The 20,762-nt window shown below is 65.4% G+C and overlaps 1 protein-coding gene across 1 annotated transcript in view; it reads left to right on the top strand.

The window, feature by feature from the left end:
- The window catches only part of KIF1A (kinesin family member 1A), a 65,704-nt gene that overhangs the window by 4,120 nt on the left and 40,822 nt on the right, over nt 1-20,762 (top strand). The window contains 19 exon segments of the mRNA XM_006909908.1: nt 1,450-1,526; nt 2,413-2,592; nt 3,216-3,281; nt 3,791-3,969; nt 5,027-5,138; nt 6,588-6,665; nt 7,155-7,220; nt 7,840-7,857; nt 11,540-11,615; nt 13,041-13,119; nt 13,955-14,097; nt 14,540-14,566; nt 15,788-15,921; nt 16,817-16,896; nt 17,184-17,259; nt 19,414-19,493; nt 19,747-19,853; nt 20,029-20,112; nt 20,535-20,715. Coding sequence (XP_006909970.1) covers nt 1,450-1,526; nt 2,413-2,592; nt 3,216-3,281; nt 3,791-3,969; nt 5,027-5,138; nt 6,588-6,665; nt 7,155-7,220; nt 7,840-7,857; nt 11,540-11,615; nt 13,041-13,119; nt 13,955-14,097; nt 14,540-14,566; nt 15,788-15,921; nt 16,817-16,896; nt 17,184-17,259; nt 19,414-19,493; nt 19,747-19,853; nt 20,029-20,112; nt 20,535-20,715 — 1,843 coding nt within the window.

Raw genomic sequence — 20,762 nt, 5'->3', positions numbered from 1 at the left:
CCTGTGGACGCAGCACCCATCTCTGCTCCATCTTTGTGTGGCCTGCTCCCTGTGTGCGTGTCTGTGTCAAACGTCCCCTTTTACAAGGACACCGGTCACGTTGGTCAGGGCCTGTCTGACTCTACTGTGACCTTGCTTGACATCTGCAAGGACCCCCATCTCCAAATAAGACCCCGTCCTGAGGTCCTGGGGGTTTGGACGTCCACGTGCGAGTTTTGAGGGGATGCAGTTCACATTACAGCAGGATGGGGTCTGGTTCTCTTGGTGCTGGTGACAAGTCACCTGTTGGGGGCGGAGTGTGGGATCCTGGAGACTGTGCTGTGAGGCCTCTGGCCCACTGCTCCTGAGGAAGGCCAGCTGAGGGGTGGGCAGCCATGGCCTGCCTCCCCAGACATGGGGGCAGCGAGCGACGGGCTGCTTTCTCAGATGGGATGGGTGCTGGGGCCGTGGCGTCCCACGTGGCCCGGGGCCCTTCCCGACCAGGCTGGTCCGATTTCCTGGTGGATGTGGACACTCAGGGAGGGATCTGCCTCCAGCCCAGTGTGGTCTCGGGAGGCCTCAGGGTTCTCCATCAATGTGGACATTTGGGGTTCAGGTAGTGGCAGTGGGCAGGGTGGCCTGACAGGGGCAGGGGCTGAGGTCTCTCGTGCCTGGCCACAGAGGACATACTACCCACTGGGTCCTGGGCCTGGGAAACGCTGGAGGCCTGGACACTCGTAGGCCTGGGGACAGAGCAGCCTTGGGCTGGGCCGGGCGTCCCCTGGGACACTCGGCAGGTGCTGGCGGTGGCAGATGGCGTCATCATGCGCTTGTGGCTGCGTTCCCAGCTTGATGAACTGATATTCCAGGAGCTGGGAGCACGCCAGGCCAGCGTGCAGCTCGGTGGAGGAGGGAGGGATGGAGGGACCTGTGCAGGGGACAGTCTGCAGAGCACAGGCGAGCACACCTGGCAGGAACCCGTGCACACAGGAGAGGGATAAGTGGCCCCTGCGATGCTGTCCCTCGCACCCCGTGCACACACAGTGCACAGATGCCACGTAGTCTGAGGGGCCCAGAGAAGCAGGGGCACGGCCCCGACGGGATGCTCCAGCCTTCTGGATGCTTCCAGGGCCTGGGCTGCAGAGCAGACACATGAAGACCTGGGCCAGGGGTGAGCAGGGCGGGGACGAGACGTGGCGCGGGCTGTGTGCTCTCGTCTGACCAGTGGCTCCGGGCTGGCATCAGCGGCACTGGTGGGCAGTGGCGGCCACAGAGAGGGGCGCGATGGCTGTCTGCCTGGAATGGGGACCCCCCTCTTTGGGTGCTGGCTTGTCTGGGGCCACAGGCCTCTGAGGACCCACCTCCTTGCCTCGGGGGTCCCTCCCTGGTGGGCGTGGCCGCTCTCTGCAGCACAGCACTAACACCGAGCTGTCCCTCTCCCCGTCCCCCTCCCCGTGCCCCTCTCCGCAGCCATCGTGAACCCCAAACAGCCCAAGGAGACACCCAAGAGCTTCAGCTTCGACTACTCCTACTGGTCACACACCTCGGTGAGCTGGGCTGGGGGTCCAGGGGAGGGGGGCCACGGGCATGTGGGTCACTCCACCCCTCTGGCTGTGTGTCCCTCAGCCAGTCCCTCAGCCTCTCAGACCTGCGTGTTCCTCTCTAAATGGGGTGACGACCACCCTTCTCCCCTGCAGGGCCCTGAGAGAGGTGGGGTAGGGCAGGCTCAGTGGGGAGGGGTCTGGAAGGTCACCCTGAGCTGTGCAACGTGCTGTCCCAGCTAAGGCAGGGACCGAGGGGCCATCGGCTCACGGTAGGCAGTGTCCCAGGGTCCCGCTGTACCTCCATTTGCCCGCGGACATCTTCCCTAGACTCCCAAACTCTGCATGTCTCACGGGTGCACCCGCCACGGGCAGCACCTGAGCCCCCACTTCCCCCGGCATCCTGGGGGACCCGGTAGCTCCTCCATCCAGCGCACACCCAGCCCTGCCCACCCCCACCTCCCGCATCGTCCTGGAAGGCACCCAGTCGCCCGCCCCAGTGCCAGCACCTGTCTTAGGCCCCAGAGCAGCCGTCAGAGCTCCCCACCTACTGCCATCATCAGGACAGCGTCCAGATACCACAGCCTGGCCCACGGCCCCTGGGCCTTGGCCCCACCCTGCTCTGGCCCCACCCCTGTCACCCCTGCAGCTGCCACACTGCTCCACGTTAGGTCTCCCGCCTCTGAGCGGCAAAGTGCCGTTCCTCCCGCCCCTCCCTCAGCAGCCTTCTGTCCCCCAGGCGGGATTGTGCCCCCTCTCCCGGGCACCCCTCCCCACGCACTGGCCCATCCCTCCCCGGAGGCCCCGGGATGTGTTGTGGGCCCGCAGAGAATGCTGTGGGCTGAGCCTGGGCGCGCCCAGCCTCCTGCAGTTGTGCCCCCTTGTCCCACAGCCCGAGGACATCAACTATGCGTCGCAGAAGCAGGTGTACCGGGACATCGGCGAGGAGATGCTGCAGCATGCCTTTGAGGGCTACAACGTCTGCATCTTCGCCTACGGCCAGACGGGGGCTGGCAAGTCCTACACCATGATGGGCAAGCAGGAGAAGGACCAGCAGGGCATCATCCCGCAGGCACGCGGGGCGGGGAGGGAGGATGCAGGGCGGCAAGGGCAGGTGGAGAGACCTGGCAGGGACGGTACCCTGGCAGGAGTGGGGTCTGAGCAGAGGTGGGGCAGCGCGGGGCAGCGCGGGGAGCCGCTGGTGGGCGTGACGCTCCGGAGGCTGTGAGGGCTGGTGGTTAGGGCGGGGAGAGGTGCTCGGATAAGGGTGCACTTTGGTTAACTGAAGGCTGAGACATGGACGCCTCAGATACTGCTGGAACCCTGGTCCCCGCCCCGGCCAGCCCCCGAGATGGGTCTGTGAGTCAGCTGGTCAGTGCTTGACCTGGTCAGGGCGGCAAGCACCGGCTGGTCTACAGCGTGGTGGACCTCCACGCCGAGCAGGCGAGGATGGCGTGAGCAGCAGGACAGGGCAAGCGGACGATCTGTAGGCAAGGGTCAGATAACGGTGGAGGGGACCCCGGAGTCACAGAGAAGGCGACGGCTCCTTGGATGAGGGCCTCTCAGTGCCTTCAGCACGGACTGCGAGTGTGCGAGAGAGGCCGGGAGAGCAGCACCTAGTCCGGGCGCAGGCGGCCCACAGCACCTCGGGGGCAGGGCCCTCATCGTCTGACTACGTGTCCTCGGTCCCTGCAGCTCTGCGAGGACCTGTTCTCTCGCATCAATGACACGACCAACGACAACATGTCCTACTCCGTGGAGGTAGGGCTCCCTGCCTGGCGTCCCGTGCTTGGGGAACGGCTGGGGGTCCCAGGCATGGACGGCAATGCCTTTGGGTGCAGAGCAGGTCCCCACCACCGGTCCGTGCCCTTAGCTTGTCACTTATCTGTGCGTGCGTCACTGTGCCCACGCAGAGCGTGTCGGTGTGCGGGGCACAGAGGAGTGAGGGGCGGTCCTCAGCTTAGCCGGTGTTTAGCGAGCAGCTGCTCTGTGCCAGCCTCCGGGACACATGCCTCAGAGCGCACAGCCGGGGCCGCACTTCAGCCCAGGTGGCCCCAGAGCTACTGCGGTGGGCAAGCCCATGAGTGGGGGACGGCCAGGCCGGTGGGCATGGGCTGACTCCCCCAACTCACACTCATGCGGGGGCTCGGAGTCCTTTGCGTGCCTCCGCCTACCTTGTGGGCAGTACCCACACTCCCTATCCCAGGGTCCCCGACGGCAGCCCCTGCACCCCACCTTGGGGTCCCTGGTAGCATGCCTGTGCCCTACAGGTCAGCTACATGGAGATTTACTGTGAGCGTGTCCGCGACCTCCTGAACCCCAAGAACAAGGGCAACCTGCGCGTCAGAGAGCACCCGCTGCTGGGGCCGTACGTGGAGGACCTCTCGAAGCTGGCCGTCACCTCCTACAACGACATCCAGGACCTCATGGACTCGGGCAACAAGGCCAGGTGTGCGCAGGGTGACTCGCCCCGCTCCCTGGCCTCCACCCCGCACTGCCCCCCACCGCGTGAGTCTCACTGAGGAAGGCACGGTCCCCATGGTACCTGTCTTCCCCCCATGGAGTCCGTCAGGCGGCCCCCATGGAGGCGGTGGCCTTGTAAGCTTGAAGCCATTCGGGGCCCATGCCAGCCCAAGAGGGACCTCCAGTTCCCCCTGCACAGGGGGACAGTGTCACCAACATGGAGGCTGCTCTTCCTGGGGGGTGGGCTGTGGACCCTGGGCTGGGTGCTGGCATCGCCTCTGGTGGCTGCCCCGGGTGGTCATCCCCAGTGGTCAGGAGACTGAGGTCCAGCCCCGCCTGCTCAGAGGACAAACGGTGCTGCAGACGGGGCTCCAGGGGGCCTGTGGGGAGGGGGGCAGCCACAGCGCACTGCCAGTCGTGAGCTGCCGGGAGGGTCTGCCCTGATCACCGTGGCAACAGTCCTCTGTTACCCAGGGACTCCCTGGAGGGTGAGGGCTCCCTGTGTGCCACCACTGCCCCACGCCTCAGCCGTGGTCCCCTGGAGATGCTGTTCTGACGAGGCCCCTCTGTGCTGAAGGCTGTCGGGCAGGGAGCCGAGCCTGGGGACACTTCTGCATGTCAGCGGCATCGGGACCACCCCAGATCTCCCCTCAGGCAGCTGTGCCCCGCCCCCTGCCCCACGCCACAGTGCTGGCCCTCCCCAGAGCGGGCAGGCGGTGGGCATCCCTTCTGGATGGGGCCCTCCCGTGTCACAGCCATGAGGGCTCCTACCCAGTGAGCTGAGCAAGTGGTACCTGGGCTTTGCTGAGCGCCCGGGACCAGAAAAGCACCCTCCAGTCACAGCACCTCAAGTGCCAGGCTGGAGCTGAGGCGGGTGTAGTGGGCGCGCAGGTGTGCGCCCTGCTTGTGGTCTGACAGGAGGCACAGTCACCGACAGCAGGGAGCTGATACCCCGTGGCCCAGCTCAGAGGGCCGGCACCACCGGCGACCCTCGACCCGACCACGGGATGACTGGTAACTGCATGTGACTTCCGCTCCCCCAGGACTGTGGCGGCCACAAACATGAACGAGACCAGCAGCCGTTCCCACGCCGTTTTCAACATCATCTTCACCCAGAAGCGCCACGATGCGGAGACCGACATCACCACGGAGAAAGTGAGCATGGCCTTGGCGCGTGGGTGCCACCTGGGTGGGGGGCAGTCAGGCCGGCCAGGCAGGTCAAGGAAACCAAGCCGAACACTGGCCTGCGAGGCGTGGGCAGTGTCCTCGCACCAGGCACCGGGCCCCAGGCACCCCCAGCCCAGCGTGGGCCTTGGTGCGAGGTTAGCCAGGCCTGCGAGGCCATCTCATCGTGGCATTTAGTGCCACCCGGGGGTGGAAGGGACTTGGAATGAGGGGCCGTGGACCCTCCTGCCAGATGGTTTTGGTGGAGTTGGGGGCGGTGGGGAGGATGTCCCTAGGGCTGCACCACGGGATGCTTAGGCAGCCCCCGGGGGGCAGCGGTGAAGGCTGGAAGGTCTCAGGCCAAGTGAGTGCCGGTCACAGAAGTGACCGTGGGCCCCGGTGCAGGCTGGCAGGAGAGCAGGGTGCTGGGCTGGGAGCAGGGCCTCCCCGTGGGCGCCGGCATCTGGAGCACAAAGGAGAGGCTGTGCTGATCCAGCCGCCCCGCTGCCACCCCCAGCCCCTGCCGCCGTTCCCACGCGCCCTGGCTTCTCAGTGGCCCCCGGCGGAGGTGTCGTCTCCTGGGGCCTTCATCCCCACGCACAGTCCGTGGGCTCCGGGAAGGGGCAGCAGGGCGGGTGCCAAGCCTGCTTATGGCCGTCAGCGGCTCTGACCTACGGCATCGGGTCTTCTCCGACTGCCGTCTTCCCCGACCCGCTGTAGGCCTCCGCCCGGGGCACCTCAGCCAGGGGCACCTCAGCCGGCTCCTGGGGGCCAGGTCCCTCAGGCAGCATCCCAGGATCCGCGGAGGGGTCAGAGGAAGTTATGGCACTTAGTCCTGATGGTGCCAGGGTCACCTCGGCCTGGCACCATCCTCCTGGAGGCTCGTGGGGCCCAGGAGGACAGGGAACTAGGCCAGCCTGCCCTCCTCCCACCCCGAGAAGGTCTCACCAGTGTCCGTGCCTGTTCACACCTGAGCGAGTCCTGCCCGCGTGTGGCCACCACCCCGGGCTATGGGGGTGTCACAGCCCGGTCCCTGGCTGGCTCCTGCAGCTGCGCCCTTGTGAGGCAGCTGAGCAGTGGCCGGGACACCAGAACCGGAGTCAAACCCACTACAGACGATGGCCCTGTGTGTGGAAACAGGTCGTAGTGAAAGACACAGCTCACCGGCACCATGGGGTGTCCATGTGCAAACGGGGAAGAGCACCCCACACGGAGAGCAGCGCGGCTGCCGCACTGGGCACGCTGGGGACGGGGGTGTGCAGCCTCCGAGGGGAGGTGGCTTTGAACCTCAGGCACAGCGTCGGGGTCAGAGACCCCTGGGCCCCAGGCAGGGCTGGGCCGTGGCTCTTCGGGGGGCCCTCGGGGCCTTGCCCGCGCAGGCAGGGCGCCCCCGCAGTGGCCTCACGGCATCTTCTGCCCCTGACACATTTGCCATTTCAGGTGAGCAAGATCAGCCTGGTGGACCTGGCCGGGAGCGAGCGGGCCGACTCCACAGGAGCCAAGGGCACGCGCCTCAAGGTAGGGCAGAGCGCCGGCCCCGCCGGGCCCTGTCCCCAAGCTCGGCTTGCTCCAGGGGCCCATGCGGGGGCACGGAGCGGCCAGCAGCCAGAGGCCACCCCGGCGGGAACGCCAGGCCCTCCGCGGCTTTCCCGACAGAAGACACGGCTGCGAGGTGGCGGTGCGGGTGGCTGGCCAGCGTCCTGAGGGGACACCGTCTGGGCCCAGCAGTCTTAGGTGTCAGGAAGGCATTTGCTTCCCTTAGGGCCTTGTGGTCCCGCCGGCCTGGTGGGTGGGAAGGGGCCCTGGAAGCTCCCGGGCGGCCCGTGTGAGGTGCTGCCAGGATTCCCAGGGAGCCGAGGAGACGCTGGGCGAACCGCACGCCCGGCCAGGTGGGCCTCTGCCCGCTGCCCGCCACCCGCCGCGGCCGCCCGTGTCCCCAGGGCCCAGCGCAGTCAGCGCGCAGGAGGCGCTCGAGGCTTCCTAACGTCCTGCCCGTCTCCCTCGCAGGAGGGAGCCAACATCAACAAGTCCTTGACCACGCTGGGGAAGGTCATCTCTGCGCTGGCCGAAATGGTGAGCGGCTTCGGGTTCCTGGAGCCAGGCCGGTGGGTGGGACCGTGGAGGCGCCTCCCCGGCCTGCCTGCGGGGTGCTGGGAGCCTCTCACATCTGCTGTGGCGAGAGGTTCTTGGGGTTCAAAGGAAAGCCCGGAGACGCTGGGGGTATGTCGCGGGGTACAGATGGAGTAGTGATTCCTGTCACTCGTCAGAGCCTCGGTTTCCCACCCGTAAAATGGAGATGTGCCACCTTCCCCACGGGGCCCCTCTGAGGGTCCCTGTGGGCTATGGTGACCTTGCTGGCTGGCGTCCTTCCGGGAGGTGGTCAGCTCTGCCTCAGTCAGCCCAGCCCAGCTCCAGCCCCCAGAGGGAGCCCGTGGCCCGGGCCCACGGGGGTCGCACCCGCTCGCCGGCAGGGCCCGGACTGGCCAGGGCAGGACAGAGCGCAGGAGACCCCGCCGTCCTCTGAAATGGTTGGGGCCGGGGAGAGCTGACGAGCGACAGCAGCCCCAGAGGCTGCACTGCCGTTTGGCCGGACTTGCGGGACCTGCTCAGGGCAGGCGGCGGTGGCCGGGGGGCACCCTGGGGCCCCGGCTTCGCTTCAGATCTTCAGACTCTTTCCTTCTTTCTTTTCCAGGACTCTGGGCCCAACAAGGTGAGCGGCTCGCTTCGGCTCGGGGGCGGCCTCGTCCACCCTCACGGGCTCGGGGCTCGGCACCCGCTCCCTGCCAAGATCCGGGCCATGTCGTCCACCCCCGTCTGTGCCCTGAACCTGCGAGCACAGCTCTGAGCTCGGCAGTGCCGGGGACGGCAGGCCTCCTGGGGCCCCAGCGTGGCGGGGGGCAGGCGACAGGCAGGGGATGGAAACACAACGATAGTGACACGGTGGAGCGAAGCCCGTGGAGGGAAAGACGGGCTGTGAGAGGGACCCACAGCGGGCGGCCCGTAGTCAGCGAGGCCGGGAGGCGCTCCAGAAGCTTTGCGGCCGAGACCCGAGGGGCGGAGTGTCACGTGTCCAGAGAGTCCGGGCCAAGGGTCGACCTGCGGGAGGCGCTGCGAGGGACTGTGTGGGGACCGTGTGGCTCTGAGGGGCTGTGTGGGGGACCGTGTGGCTCTGAGGGACTGTGTGGGGGACCGTGTGGCTTTGAGGGGCTGTGTGGGGGACCGTCGAAGCCCGTGGAGGGAAAGACGGGCTGTGAGAGGGACCCACAGCGGGCGGCCCGTAGTCAGCGAGGCCGGGAGGCGCTCCAGAAGCTTTGCGGCCGAGACCCGAGGGGCGGAGTGTCACGTGTCCAGAGAGTCCGGGCCAAGGGTCGACCTGCGGGAGGCGCTGCGAGGGACTGTGTGGGGACCGTGTGGCTCTGAGGGGCTGTGTGGGGGACCGTGTGGCTCTGAGGGGCTGTGTGGGACCGTGTGGCACTGAGGGACTGTGTGGGGACTGTGTGGCTCTGAGGGACTGTGTGGGGGACCGATCGGCACGGAGAGGAAGCACGCGGTCAGCCGCATGTGGGTCGTATCGGGGTCGACGTGGGGAACCGCATCGGGCACCGTGAGGGAGCACGAGGGGCGTGTGAGGCCCTGAGAGGATGGGGCGGGAACCGGGTGTCTGTGAGGCCCGTGCGGGGAGCCGGGTGAGGAACCGTGGAGGGCGCGTGTGAACGCGGCGGGGCCGGTGTGGCTCTGAGGGGCTACGTGGCGAGCTCTGTGGGGACAGTTTGAGGAAGTTCGCGAGGAGCGGCGTGAGGGACTGTGAGGAATCGTGAGGGGAGCTGCGTGTGACGGAGGACTGGCAGAAACCTCTGGAACTGTGAGAGGAAGCGTGTGAAACAGTGGGGGGCTGCGTGAGCTGTGAGGAAATTTGGGGGGACTGGGGGGAGCTGTGCTGAACGACGAGGGAACGTGGGGGGCTGTGAGGAACTGGCGGAACCGTGTGCGGGCACCGTGACGGAGTGCGAGAAACCGTGACCGCCTCCGTGTGGACCGCGTGGGGACCCGGGAGGAAGCGTGTGGAGCGTGTGAGGCGCTGTGAGGGGAGGCGCGCGAGACGGGAGCGGGACGGGGGCCTGTGAGCGCCCCGGGCGAGCCACTGCGAGGAGCCACGTGAGGAGCGGCCGCCTTCGGGGCAGCGCGTGCAGAGCTGCGTGGCAGGCCGCGTGCGGAACCGCAGGAAACGGGGCGCGTGCAGCTGCGTGGCGCCTGACTCCGGAGCCGCGAGGGGACCTGGCATGAAGCCCGGGAAGGAACTTGAGGAGCTGAGCGGAGAACTGCGAGAGACTGGGGGGCGCTAAGGAAACAGGCGGGGCACTGGAGGAAGAGCCGTGAGGGACTCTGCGGACGTCCAACGACCGTGTGGAGTGGTGTGGGCGGAGCGAGGGGCGGAGCGAGGGACAGAATGAGGGGCGGGGCGAGGGGGAGGAGTGAGGGACAGAATGAGGGGCGGGGCGAGGGGCGGGGCGAGGGACTGTGCAGGACGGTGAGAACTGGTGTGTGGGAAGGCATGAGGGACGGCGTGAGTGATGACGTGAGGGAAGGTGTGAGGGACAGAGTGAGATGGTTTGAGGGATGGTGCACGAGGAGCTGCCGGGCCGCGTCAGGGCCTGCGGAGTGGTGCGGAACCGCGTGCGGAACCGCGCACGGGCCTGTGCGGGGGTCTGGGTGGAGCGACGGGAAGAACCGTGAGGAGGGGGCTGTGTGGGGAACCGCACGGACTGTGGGGAAGTGAGGACCGGGGAAACGTGGGGAGCTCCGCGAGGGGTGCGGTGATGATCTGCGTGAGGAGCTGTGTGGGGTCCGTGTGGGGACCGTGTGGGGGACTGTGGGCAAATGTTTAGGAGACTTTTCAAGGAACTGAGTGAGACGGTTATGAGGCACCAGTTGAGGAAGAGTCCCTGGAGCAGGGCGGACAGGCGTGCAGACGGCGAGGCCAGGGCGGGAGGGACCTGATCTGGGGTTCCTGCTCCGCTGTGAGAAACTAGGTGATTGTGGTTAGCGGGAAGCAGTGGGGGCGTCAGAAGGGCTCGCGAGGTCTAAGTTAGTCTGGAACGTGTCCCCCGCTGCTGGGGAAGAGATTGGGAGCGGGGTGGCCCGATGTGGCAGTTGGGACAGTGGAAGGTCAGTGTCGCAGAGGTCCAGGTGGAGATGTGCAGGCTGGAGGGCGGGTGGGCACCGGGGAGGGAGCGCGGACTCCACCATGATTCTCGTGCTCCTTGCTGAAGTAACCGAGTGATTATCGGGCATTTACTAGGGGAACAAGGACAGACATGGCAGAGATTCAGCGTCTGGAATTAAATCAAAAAACAAAGTAAAATAGTTTTTCACCCGCCAAGTTTCCAAAGGATAGAAATACTGACGACTCGGGGACTCAGACCCTGCTCGCACAGACGTGGCACGGCACTTCTGAAACCCACTCTGACGGCATGTCTCAAGAGCTTTCACAATTCATGTCCCCTGAGAGCTGGCGGAGCTACCCCTGAGGATCATTCTAGAAAACAATGACTAATGCATTTGCCCCCAGAGAAATGACACAGTCACCTATTGGCACCCGTGTGTGTCTCCGTGGTTGGGGGCTCTGGTAGGCAGGGGCGATGTCTGCTGGCTGCTGCAGGTGCTCAACAAATACTCCTGAAGCAGCTGTGTACACAAAAGGGCAGACAAGGGAGAGAATCTGAATACCCAGGGTAACGGGAGTTGTTCAGTCAGTCACGGAGTGTCTACGAGAGACGATTCCCAGCAGCCATTGCCTGGGCTGAAGTCTGTTTGCCTTAATAGAGGCTTAAAGAGCCACGGGAGCAGCCAGAATGTGGAGGATGCTTTGCTGTGAGGGCAGGGCTGAGGGGAGCAGGTATTAAAGCGGGGGCTTCTGAGCTGGCTTCCGTAGGACAGTAGGAAGTTTGATGGGGGAGATGGAAGATGAATTCTGTGCAGATGGGGAGAGGGCGTCTGGAATGCCACATTTAGTGGTGGGGCTTTTCTTTTTAGTCAGTAGAGCCGGTGTTTGAGCGGGGGCGATGGGCTCAGATTGGTTCTGACGGAGTGGAGGAAGGACACGCTGGCCAGTGATACCAGCACACATGGGCTTAGGTCCGGCTGTGTAGCCCAGAAACGCAGTGGGGTGGACAAGGCAGGAAGCTGAGGGACATGCTAGCAAGTTCCTGATTCCAGCCCTGGGTGAAGGTGCCTGGGGCGGCGCCCTGGGGGTCGGGTGGGGAGAAGCCTTGAGAACTGGCCCAGCCCTGCCGCTGTGGCAGCCTTGGCTTTGGGGACCACCCTGCAGGCACTGCACTTGCCCCCCCGCCTCCATAAGCTCAGGGTTGACCTTGAATGTTCCTCCCCCACAGAACAAGAAAAAGAAGAAGACAGATTTCATTCCATACAGAGATTCGGTGCTGACCTGGCTCCTCAGGGAAAACCTGGGTGAGGACTCACGGGTTCGCCCATCCCTGGGGTCCTAACTTCCACCTTGGGCCACTGTCCTGTCTTCCTATCTGGAAGGGGTGCCCGGCCACTAGGAAGCCTCTCACCCTTTCTGGGCCAAGGCTGAGGCAAACATTGGGGGTCCTTCTAGAGGGCTTGGGGCAGTGGCCGGAAAAGGGTTAATGATAGCAGGTGTGGGCAACCAGGATGACCCACGGGGCCGTAGGGCACACATTCCCATGTCGGTGCCTCTGGTTCAGGTCTGTAACCCCCAGACCAAGTACCCACTTGTCCCTGGACCTCAGTTTCCTCATCTGTAGCAGGGACCTGAGACTCCATGATTCTGGGGAGCCCTGCTTGCTTGCTGGGTTTTGTCAGGCTGCCATAAGTCACTTCTCTCTGACTGAGTTCTGAACCAGTGAGAGATAGTAGGGGAGATGGAGACTGAAATGCCTCCTACCCAAAAGTTACCTTGGGGTCCTTCCCTGCTACGTTCACAGCTGGGGAGGCTGACGCCCAGGGAGGTAAACTGAGTCCCAGGCTGACTGGGGATCCCTGGCCTTCCTCAGCTGCATGGCTGAGATCGCATGCCAAAGCCATCCGGGCCTCCTGGGTGGAGGAGCCGGCAGACAGAAGCCCCCCGGAGCAGGTGGCAGTGTCACAGGAATGGGAGTCCCTTCAGCTGAGGCATAGGCTGGCAAGGAGGCCCCTCCCACAGGGCCATGCCCAGGTCTGGCCCCAGGGTGAGGGCAGAGGGAGCCCCTTGTGTAATCCTTCTGGGCTTGGTGTCACGCCCCAAGCCCTTCACACTGCCACCTCACAGTCCGTGTAGAGGCCACACCATGGGAAGATGGCCCCAGGACACAGGTCCCTGTGGTCAGGCGGGAGAGGCCGCCTGTCCAAACCCTGAGCACAGACGGGCAGCAGCCTGAGAGGACCAGCGGCCGGTAGTCAAGGTTAGGAGCTGGAGATGATTGACAGGCCGCTGCCCCGCAGTTGGATGGTCCGTGTCCTCACATAGTGCGTTGCCTGGTGCTGGCATCCATGCTCCCTGGGCCAAGAACGAATGTTGAGAAAAATATTCCAAATGAGAACGATAAGAGCGAAAATATTATTGAACATAAACAGTCCTTATCCTACAGTAAATGCCGTGAAATCTTTCTCAACTTCCTCATGATGGGGAGGAGAGGCCTGGCTGTAAAACGACCCCAAATGTGGGGAAAACACTGGATAGAAGAAAAAATAGCCAAGATGCGCGGTGCAGGGATGAAGGCCAGAGCCCCTCTGTGTTCACCCAGTTGGCCCATCATGACTCAGTTTACCTCCCTGGGCCTCAGCCTCTTTAGCCGTAAATGTAAGAGGGGACAGTAGGGAGAATGTGGCAGTGGGCTGACCTTCCGGCCCAGCCTTGTCTTTTCCCCACAGGTGGGAACTCGAGGACAGCGATGGTGGCAGCCCTGAGTCCTGCAGATATCAACTACGACGAGACTCTGAGCACGCTGAGGTGTGTTCTTGAGGGAGGTGGGCCCTGCGCCCCGACCTGGCTCGGTGGGCGTGGTCACTTCCTGCTCAAGTCAGGAACACAAGCGAGAGGGGTGCCTCTTGGCGGGGGGCTGTCTCAGCTGTGACACCTTGAGGCTCCAATGGCTGTCGGGGGCACCTGGGTCCTCATGGACCCCGTTCAGGCCCCGCTGCCCGTCAGGGTGCACTCTGGGGCTGTGAGTGGCCCCAGGCGCCTGTGGCATGAGGCCAGGAGAGCTGTGCCCGTGGGCTGAGCAGTTGGCACCCACCTGTCAGCGTGGGAGCCACCAGGGGTCTTTAATTAGCAAAGGGGTGCACGTGTGTCCTAAAGGTTCCTCTAGCTGAGAGATGAGTGTCCCGGGGGGCGCGCCTGGGCCCCCAGCCCTCAGGCCACATCAATTTCTCTGGCCTCTGGCCCACGCACTACTAGCAGTAAAGAGACGGGGCCCACTCAGGGACCCACACTCATCGGTGACTGTGTCTGTGCTGGCTGTGTGAGGTGTGGGCTCGGACATGCAGACACGTGGACACCCTCACACTTCTACTGGCTCCCTCCACCCTGGGGCCACAGGTCCAGGTGTGAAGGCCTCACTGGGAGGAGAAGATGCCACCCTGTCCCTTCTCCTCTTGGGGCCTCGGCTTCCCCAAGTGGGTGAGCTGGGGCTGCGTGACCCCACCTGTAGGTCTCTGGTCAGTGGCCCTAGCGACTCCCAGTGGGGGTGATTCCTTATTCTGACGAAGCCCCCAGGCCCCGCTTGACCCCCACCCCTCGGGCCTGCGGGGCACGGGCACAGCCCGCCACTCCCTTTGCTGCCCAGGTATGCCGACCGGGCCAAGCAGATCCGCTGCAACGCGGTCATCAACGAGGACCCCAACAACAAGCTGATCCGCGAGCTGAAAGACGAGGTGACCCGGCTACGGGACCTGCTGTATGCCCAGGGTCTCGGGGACATCACCGACAGTGAGTATCTGCATCAGTCTATCCTGGGCAGGGTAGCCGGGCTGTGGGTCCCTAGGGGCCTCTCGGGGTGGGCCGGCTTCCCTCTGGGACCACCACCGGGGCTGGGGCGGGTCAGGCTGCCACTGCGACCCCTCTGTCCCTGTCCCAGGGCCCTGTTTGTGCTTCTGGGCAGAGCCACCCTGGGTGGGAGGCTGGGGTTCCGGGAGGACTGCATGGTTTGGGTTTGGTGCTGGCTCAAGCAGGCCAGAGACGGTTTCCCTGGAAGCCACATTGGCATGCCACGGGTGCTGGGGCTGTGGTGGTCCCTGAGTCCCTGCTGAAGACCACGGCCACCTGCCTAACGCCCGACCAGAGACGGGTGAGCCCTGGACCCTCCAGAGACAAACCTGCTCTTCCGTTTCTCTGTCTCTCCCCGCTCACCCACGCCTCTCCTCACCCGTAGCCAGCACTGTGCCCGGAGGACCCAAATGTGTGTATCCCCTTGCTCTCTGTGCACCCTGCTTCGTCCTGCCCGCGGGGTGTCGGGGGCACAGGCGGGAGATGTGGGGTCACGTCCCATGTCTATATGGGAAACTGAGGCGCCAGGGAGGCAAGGCACAGCCAAGGCCTTCCCAGGCCAAAAGTGACCGAGCTCAGGCTCTCTGGCCCCACGTGCTGCCGAGGCTTGGGAGGCTCCAAGTGTCACTTCCAGGGGCCCAGGTCCGTCCTTGGCTCCTGGCTCCGGCTTCCTTGTGGCCCTCACACCCCGGGACCCCCTTCCCCCAGGAATCTGAATGCTGCCAGGTTCTCCAGCCTGTGTCCCCTGCTGGCCTTGGGCCTGGCTCCCTGGGACGGGGGACGTGCAGGTCAGCACCTCCCCAACCCCACGGGCCGCGGGGCCCTCGGCTTCCCCGGCGCCCCACACAGTCCTGTTTGCCACTGCTCCGCTGCGTGTCTGCTTCTGCAAGGAGGGGCCTGGCACTTCCCGCCCCAGGGGGTGTCACAGCCCCAGTTCCCAGGCCTTAGGGGGCCCCCAGGTGGCTAGGGGCTCCCTGGGTGCCCTAGTGCTGGGAGACCCTGGGCTCAGAGCAGCCTCTTGAGGCTGGAGGAGTTGGGGCTCTCTGGGGTTCCCACAGTTCACTTCTCCAGGGTGCTCCTCAGGGCTGGACAGTTAGTACGGCCCAACCCCTCAGCTCGGGGATGCATAGAGGGCCAGGTGGGGCGGGTGTCCATAGCAGGGAGGATGAGGGCGAGCGACAGGGCCCAGGTGTCGGTGGCTGCTTTGCGGTGACAGGGAAGGGTCGTAGATGGTGCAGGAGGCACGGGGAGGGCGGAGGTGCCGTGGCGCTCACGGAGCTCAGGTGCAGAGGCTGCCAGGCGGCCTGGGAGTGTGCGTCCAGGGCAGGGGGACGAGAGGGGGCTGCCGTGCTGCTGCGGGCGCTGGGCATGGGGCCGGAGCCCATCACGGGGGTGGCAGGCGGCCTTGCATGCGCTTGTGCGGGCGCCTGGCAGCTGCGCCCCGCTCCTGGTTTCTGTTCCCAGCCTTCTCTTCGCCTACCTCTTGCTTTCTCCCAACTCATGTCTCTTTTCTCTCCTTCCCGTCTGTCTGCCCCTCCCGCCCTTCCTCCCGTAGACATGTCCGACCTTGAGAACAATAACGGTAACCGTGGCGGGGCGGAGCTGAGTCAAGCCCCTGACAATCTCTCCACAGTGACCAACGCCCTGGTGGGCATGAGCCCGTCGTCCTCGCTCTCGGCCCTGTCCAGCCGTGCAGCCTCCGTGTCCAGCCTGCACGAGCGCCTCCTATTTGCCCCAGGCAGTGAGGAGGCCATCGAAAGGCTGAAGGTGAGGGCAGGGCCGGGCAAGGCGCAGGCACCTGGAAGTGGGGTGAGCGTGGGGACGTGGGTGTCAGGGCCCCGGAGCACCCCTCAGTCTGGACCCGGGGCCGGAAGAGGGGCTGGCTGGAGGCGCAGTGAGCCAGGCGGTGGCGCTGGCATCCCCTCCGTGCTCGTCATCGTCACCGTTCTCCGCCCGGCACCACAGGGCCCCCGTTTCCTGACAAGGGCGGGTGGGTGTCCTAGGTGTCCTGTGCGCGTGAATCTTTCTTGGTCCCCTTGTGCCCATGATCACTCTCTGATCCCTGGCAGTGGGCCTGGCTGGTTTTAGGTTTCCTGTCCAATGTTCCTGAGGTGCGGGGAGACCCCAGACTTTGGATACTGAGGGGATTGAGGGTCCAAAGGCACAGAGGCTGGACCTGAGGCCGGGGTGGGAGGGGGTAGGACCCTGGAGCTTGAGGCCCACCTGGATTGCAACGGCCCACCTGGGGTACATGGGGCCCACTTGGGGTACATATGGCCAGTATGGGGTACGGGGGCCCACCTGGGGTACGTGGGGCCCTATGGGGCGTGGCGGCCCTCCTGGGGTGGGGGCCGTGCGGCTGTGGGGCGGGAGGAAGCAGCGAGGCTGTGGGCGGCGAGCCCCGCCCTGGCGTCCCCACGTGGGTTTCTCTCCCTTCTGGGCTGTTCCGCCTTTGCCTCCATTGTCCAGGTGCATCTGTGGGGAGCTATGCAGTTTCGGACACGCGCTGACCTCTCAGCCCTTGATCCTCAGACATCGGCGGACCGGGGACTGGGATCTCGGTGTCCTGCAGACCGGCTCGTCTCCCGTCCGCCGGGCCCCAGGGCCTCTGTCTGCTTCCTGCCCCGGGCCCCGACCTCACGCTGCTCTGTGTCACCCCCAGGAGACGGAGAAGATCATAGCGGAGCTCAACGAGACGTGGGAGGAGAAGCTGCGCAGGACGGAAGCCATCCGCATGGAGAGGTGCGTAGCGTGGCGGGGCCCGCGCAGCCCTGGGCTCCGGGCAGGCCCGTCCCCGCTCACCCGGCGACCCCACCTCACATCCCCTGTGGCCTTGATTCTTGATCAGGTGGCCCGTCCCTTCAAGCGGACACCTTAACCCCCTGACCAGATGGGTCACTGCATGGCCACTGCCCACGGGCCGTGTGGCCAGAGCCCCACTGGCTCCCGGTCAGTCAATTGGTCAGTTGGCGACGAGGTGGTTCCTGCAGCCTCTTGGGCTCAAGCGGACCCCGACTCTGTCCTCCCAGGGAAGCGCTGCTGGCCGAGATGGGCGTGGCCATGAGGGAGGATGGCGGCACCCTGGGCGTGTTCTCTCCCAAGAAGGTAAGAGCTCGGCCTGGCATCGCAGGGCCGCCTGGTGGGGTCTTAGCAACGCTGGGAGGCAGGGGGAGCATGGCCCCAGGTCCCAGAACCGGGGGCCACACTCGCACGGCCACACTCGCAGGCCCCCCGAGGGAGAGACCCAGCCCCACCTCCTCACGGCCGGGCATCCCTGGGGCCTTGGGACATCAGACGGGTCATTCAGGTGTCCAAGGAGTGGAGTGGGTCCCTTGAAGTCAGGCGACCCTGGAGACCCACACTCCAGCTGGAGACCTAAAACATGGTAAAGGACCTCACCAGGAGCCTGTGCGGCCCCCGGGCAGGTGTGGACAGACGCAGAGCTGGGAGCCAGCTGCCCTCTCAGAGCTTAGCCGAGGTGGGGTCCCATGGTTCCAGCAGGGACCCCTCCTCTCCTACCAGGCCTGGCACACTCACCACACCCGGCCCTTGGCAAGGTCTTGGGTCTGCCAGCTGGGGTCCCTCCAGTGGAGCAGAGCCCCCCCATTCAGTAGCTCTGATGCAGCACAGCACGAGCATTTGGGGAAAGGTCTGCTGACTTAGGACCCAGACTCCCCTCTGCCCCACTCCAAAGCTTCTAGAAGGGAGCTCTAAGCCAGGAAGCCTTCCTGGAGGCTGTGGCAGTGGGTCTCCAGGCCCTGCCTCTGCCACCCTGTGGGTGAAGAAGCGCCTGGCCTGCCTCCGGCGGATCAGCTCCCCAGCTTCCACCCTGGCTTTGTTTGGCAGTCCCTGAAGCCAGAGGCACGTGGAGCCCCCACTGGGCGGTTGGGGACCCCAAGGGAAGAGAGGCACGTGGTGCTGCTGTGACAGGCTCCCTGGGGTGGGGCAGCCTCCTCAGGCTTCTGCCCCCATGTACCCCAGGCTGGTGGGGGGGGGCAATGCATGCTGAGGCCCCGAGGCCAAACAGAGGGTACCTGGGGCAGGGTGGGGAGCAGGGATGGCCCTGACAGCATCGTACTTCACACCCCTTCTGGAGAGGCCTTGGTTGTCACCGGCAGCCAATTGTTCCTGGGCTGTTTCGGACCCTGCCCCTTCCCGGAGGGCAGGGCGCCCCTGGGCTGGCATGTGGAGCCGGGGAGGAGGCGCCTTGGGGCACTGGGTGCCTGCAGTTCTCCGTCCCCCTTGTGGCCTCGGGTTTGGCATGGCTCAGGTGTGGGAGGATGGCTGTGGGGCCAGCAGAGACACCACCTGAGAACCACAGCATCCTTGGGACTCCGAGGAGCCACACAGTCAGCTGTCCCCACCCACAGCCAGCACAGCCTTTCCACACACTCCCGCTCGGGGACGGGGTGCTGGGGGTGCTTTGTCCCGGCGTCTGATGACCCGCAGAACCTCGCACAGGCACATAGGTGGTGCATTGCCAGACTTACATTTGCCCGGGACAGGGTGGGTGGGGTTCCTGAGCTAAGGGAGGGTCGGGGCCCAGAAAGACCCAGGTGAGAGCAGTGGAGGAAGTGGAGGTGGAGGTGTCTGGGCCCCAGTGGGTGGAGCTATAGCAGCTGCCCCAGGATGGGGTGGGCAGGGAGCCAAGGGCAGTGCTTAGATGGGGGCGTCAATGGGAGCTGGTCACTTGCTCTTGGGCCACGTTTTGCTAGACCGTGGACAGGAGAGGTAGGGGCGGTGATTGGGAGGGGACTTTCACACCCTCTCTGCTCCCAACTCCTAAGGCCCGGGGCTCCCATGACCAGTGTCCTAATCCTTGGCTCAAATACTTACTGGAGCCCTCACTCCAGGGTGTCCAGGATCTTGGAGTGCAGGGCCAGTGCTGGGACCCTCTGCACCCTGCACGTCTGAGGGCCTGTTGTAGCTCCAAGAGCCCCCTGAGCCCTTGAGTGCTGAGGGCTGGGCCCCTAGCCCCTCCCGAAGCCCCACTTCCCCTGCATGCTGGGGTTGAGCCTCCAAGCTTGCCCCCAGGCTGTTTCCCCCAAGACACTGGGTCCCAGTCAAAGGCTCCTCCTCAAGGAGCCTTTTCCTTCACATCTCCTGTCCTCCCTGCCAGGCCAGGAGGACACTGTGTCCCCTGCCAGGCGAAGCTCAGGGCCGGTGGTGATCTGGCACCCAGGGAGAGAGGGGCCAAGCAGGCAGCCGGTGTTGGGCTCCTGCTCCCCACAGTAGAGGTGACCCTCCTATCCCCCCCAGACGCCGCATCTTGTCAACCTGAACGAGGACCCGCTGATGTCTGAGTGCCTCCTGTACTACGTCAAGGATGGGCTCACCAGGTGAGGCGGCAGGCGTTGGGGTGGTGGGGCCGGGGATGCTGCCTGCCCGTGCTCGCCAGGGGCCACGCTGCCTGCCACTGGGCCATGGGCCATGCGGCTCTCCCAGGACCTGCTGCATTTGGGTGTGTCCTGTGTCTCCCACTAATGTGCGCCTTGGGTGTTTCCCGTAAGAGCGTGGCTGGGTGTCCTTGGAGGCCTTGGGGGGCAGAGGGGGCATCGTGGGCACTGATGACGGCGCCCCTGTCCCCCGCAGAGTGGGCCGAGAGGATGCGGAGAGGCGACAGGACATTGTCCTGAGCGGGCACTTCATCAAGGAGGAGCACTGCGTCTTCCGGAGCGACTCCCGGGGAGGCAGCGAAGGTAGCACTGCCCTGCGGAGTACCAGGCCTGAGAGGGCTCACGGCCAGCGGGGTGGAGAGAAGCTGGCGGGGGCCGCACGGGGTGGCCTGGTGAGCCGGGCCCTGCAGGTAAACAGAGTGGCAGCCACGATGACAGCCCCTCACAGGCCTGTCTGCCCCTCCTGCCTGTCCTGTAGCTGTGGTGACTCTGGAGCCCTGTGAAGGAGCAGACACCTACGTCAATGGCAAGAAGGTCACGGAGCCCAGCATCCTGCGGTCAGGTACGGCCGGGTGGGAGGCCCCTGTCCCACCTCTGCAGGTGGGGCCCGCCTGCTTCTAGGGCTGTGGGCGTGCGGGAGGGCAGTGCACGGATCACTGCTCCTGCCCCTTCTCCCCTGTGGTTTCGGGCCTGGCTCGGGGCGGCCCACTGGGAGGGGAGGCTGGCCTGGGGGGTGGCACCTGCGGGGCCATAGAAAGGACTGGACGCAGAAGCTGCAGGACTGGACAGGGTGAAGAGGCGCGGTCAGGTCCTGGCCAAGGGCAAGAGGAGAGCCACGGAGCCGAGGGCCCTGTGGGCTGGTCCTGGGCGGGCGACGCCGGGAGCCCAGTTCTCCCCTTTCCCTTCTCCTCCCGCCTCTGTCACCCCTCGAGGCCACCCCGACGCCGCAGGTCCCCCACCTCTGGCCTTGCCTTCATCCCCCAGGAAACCGCATCATCATGGGAAAGAGCCACGTGTTCCGGTTCAACCACCCGGAGCAGGCCCGGCAGGAGCGCGAGCGCACGCCCTGTGCCGAAACACCCGCAGAGCCCGTGGACTGGGCCTTCGCCCAGCGCGAGCTGCTGGAGAAGCAGGGCATCGACATGAAGCAGGAGATGGAGCAGAGGTGAGGCCGGGCGGGGGGCTGCCCCGCTCCCGCACGTCCCGCACGCG

The sequence above is a fragment of the Pteropus alecto genome, unplaced genomic scaffold, assembly GCF_000325575.1.
Source record: "Pteropus alecto unplaced genomic scaffold, ASM32557v1 scaffold143, whole genome shotgun sequence".
Lineage (NCBI taxonomy): Eukaryota > Metazoa > Chordata > Mammalia > Chiroptera > Pteropodidae > Pteropus > Pteropus alecto.
Note: the sequence above shows the minus strand (reverse complement) of the source record. Positions and strands in the feature narration are given on the sequence as shown.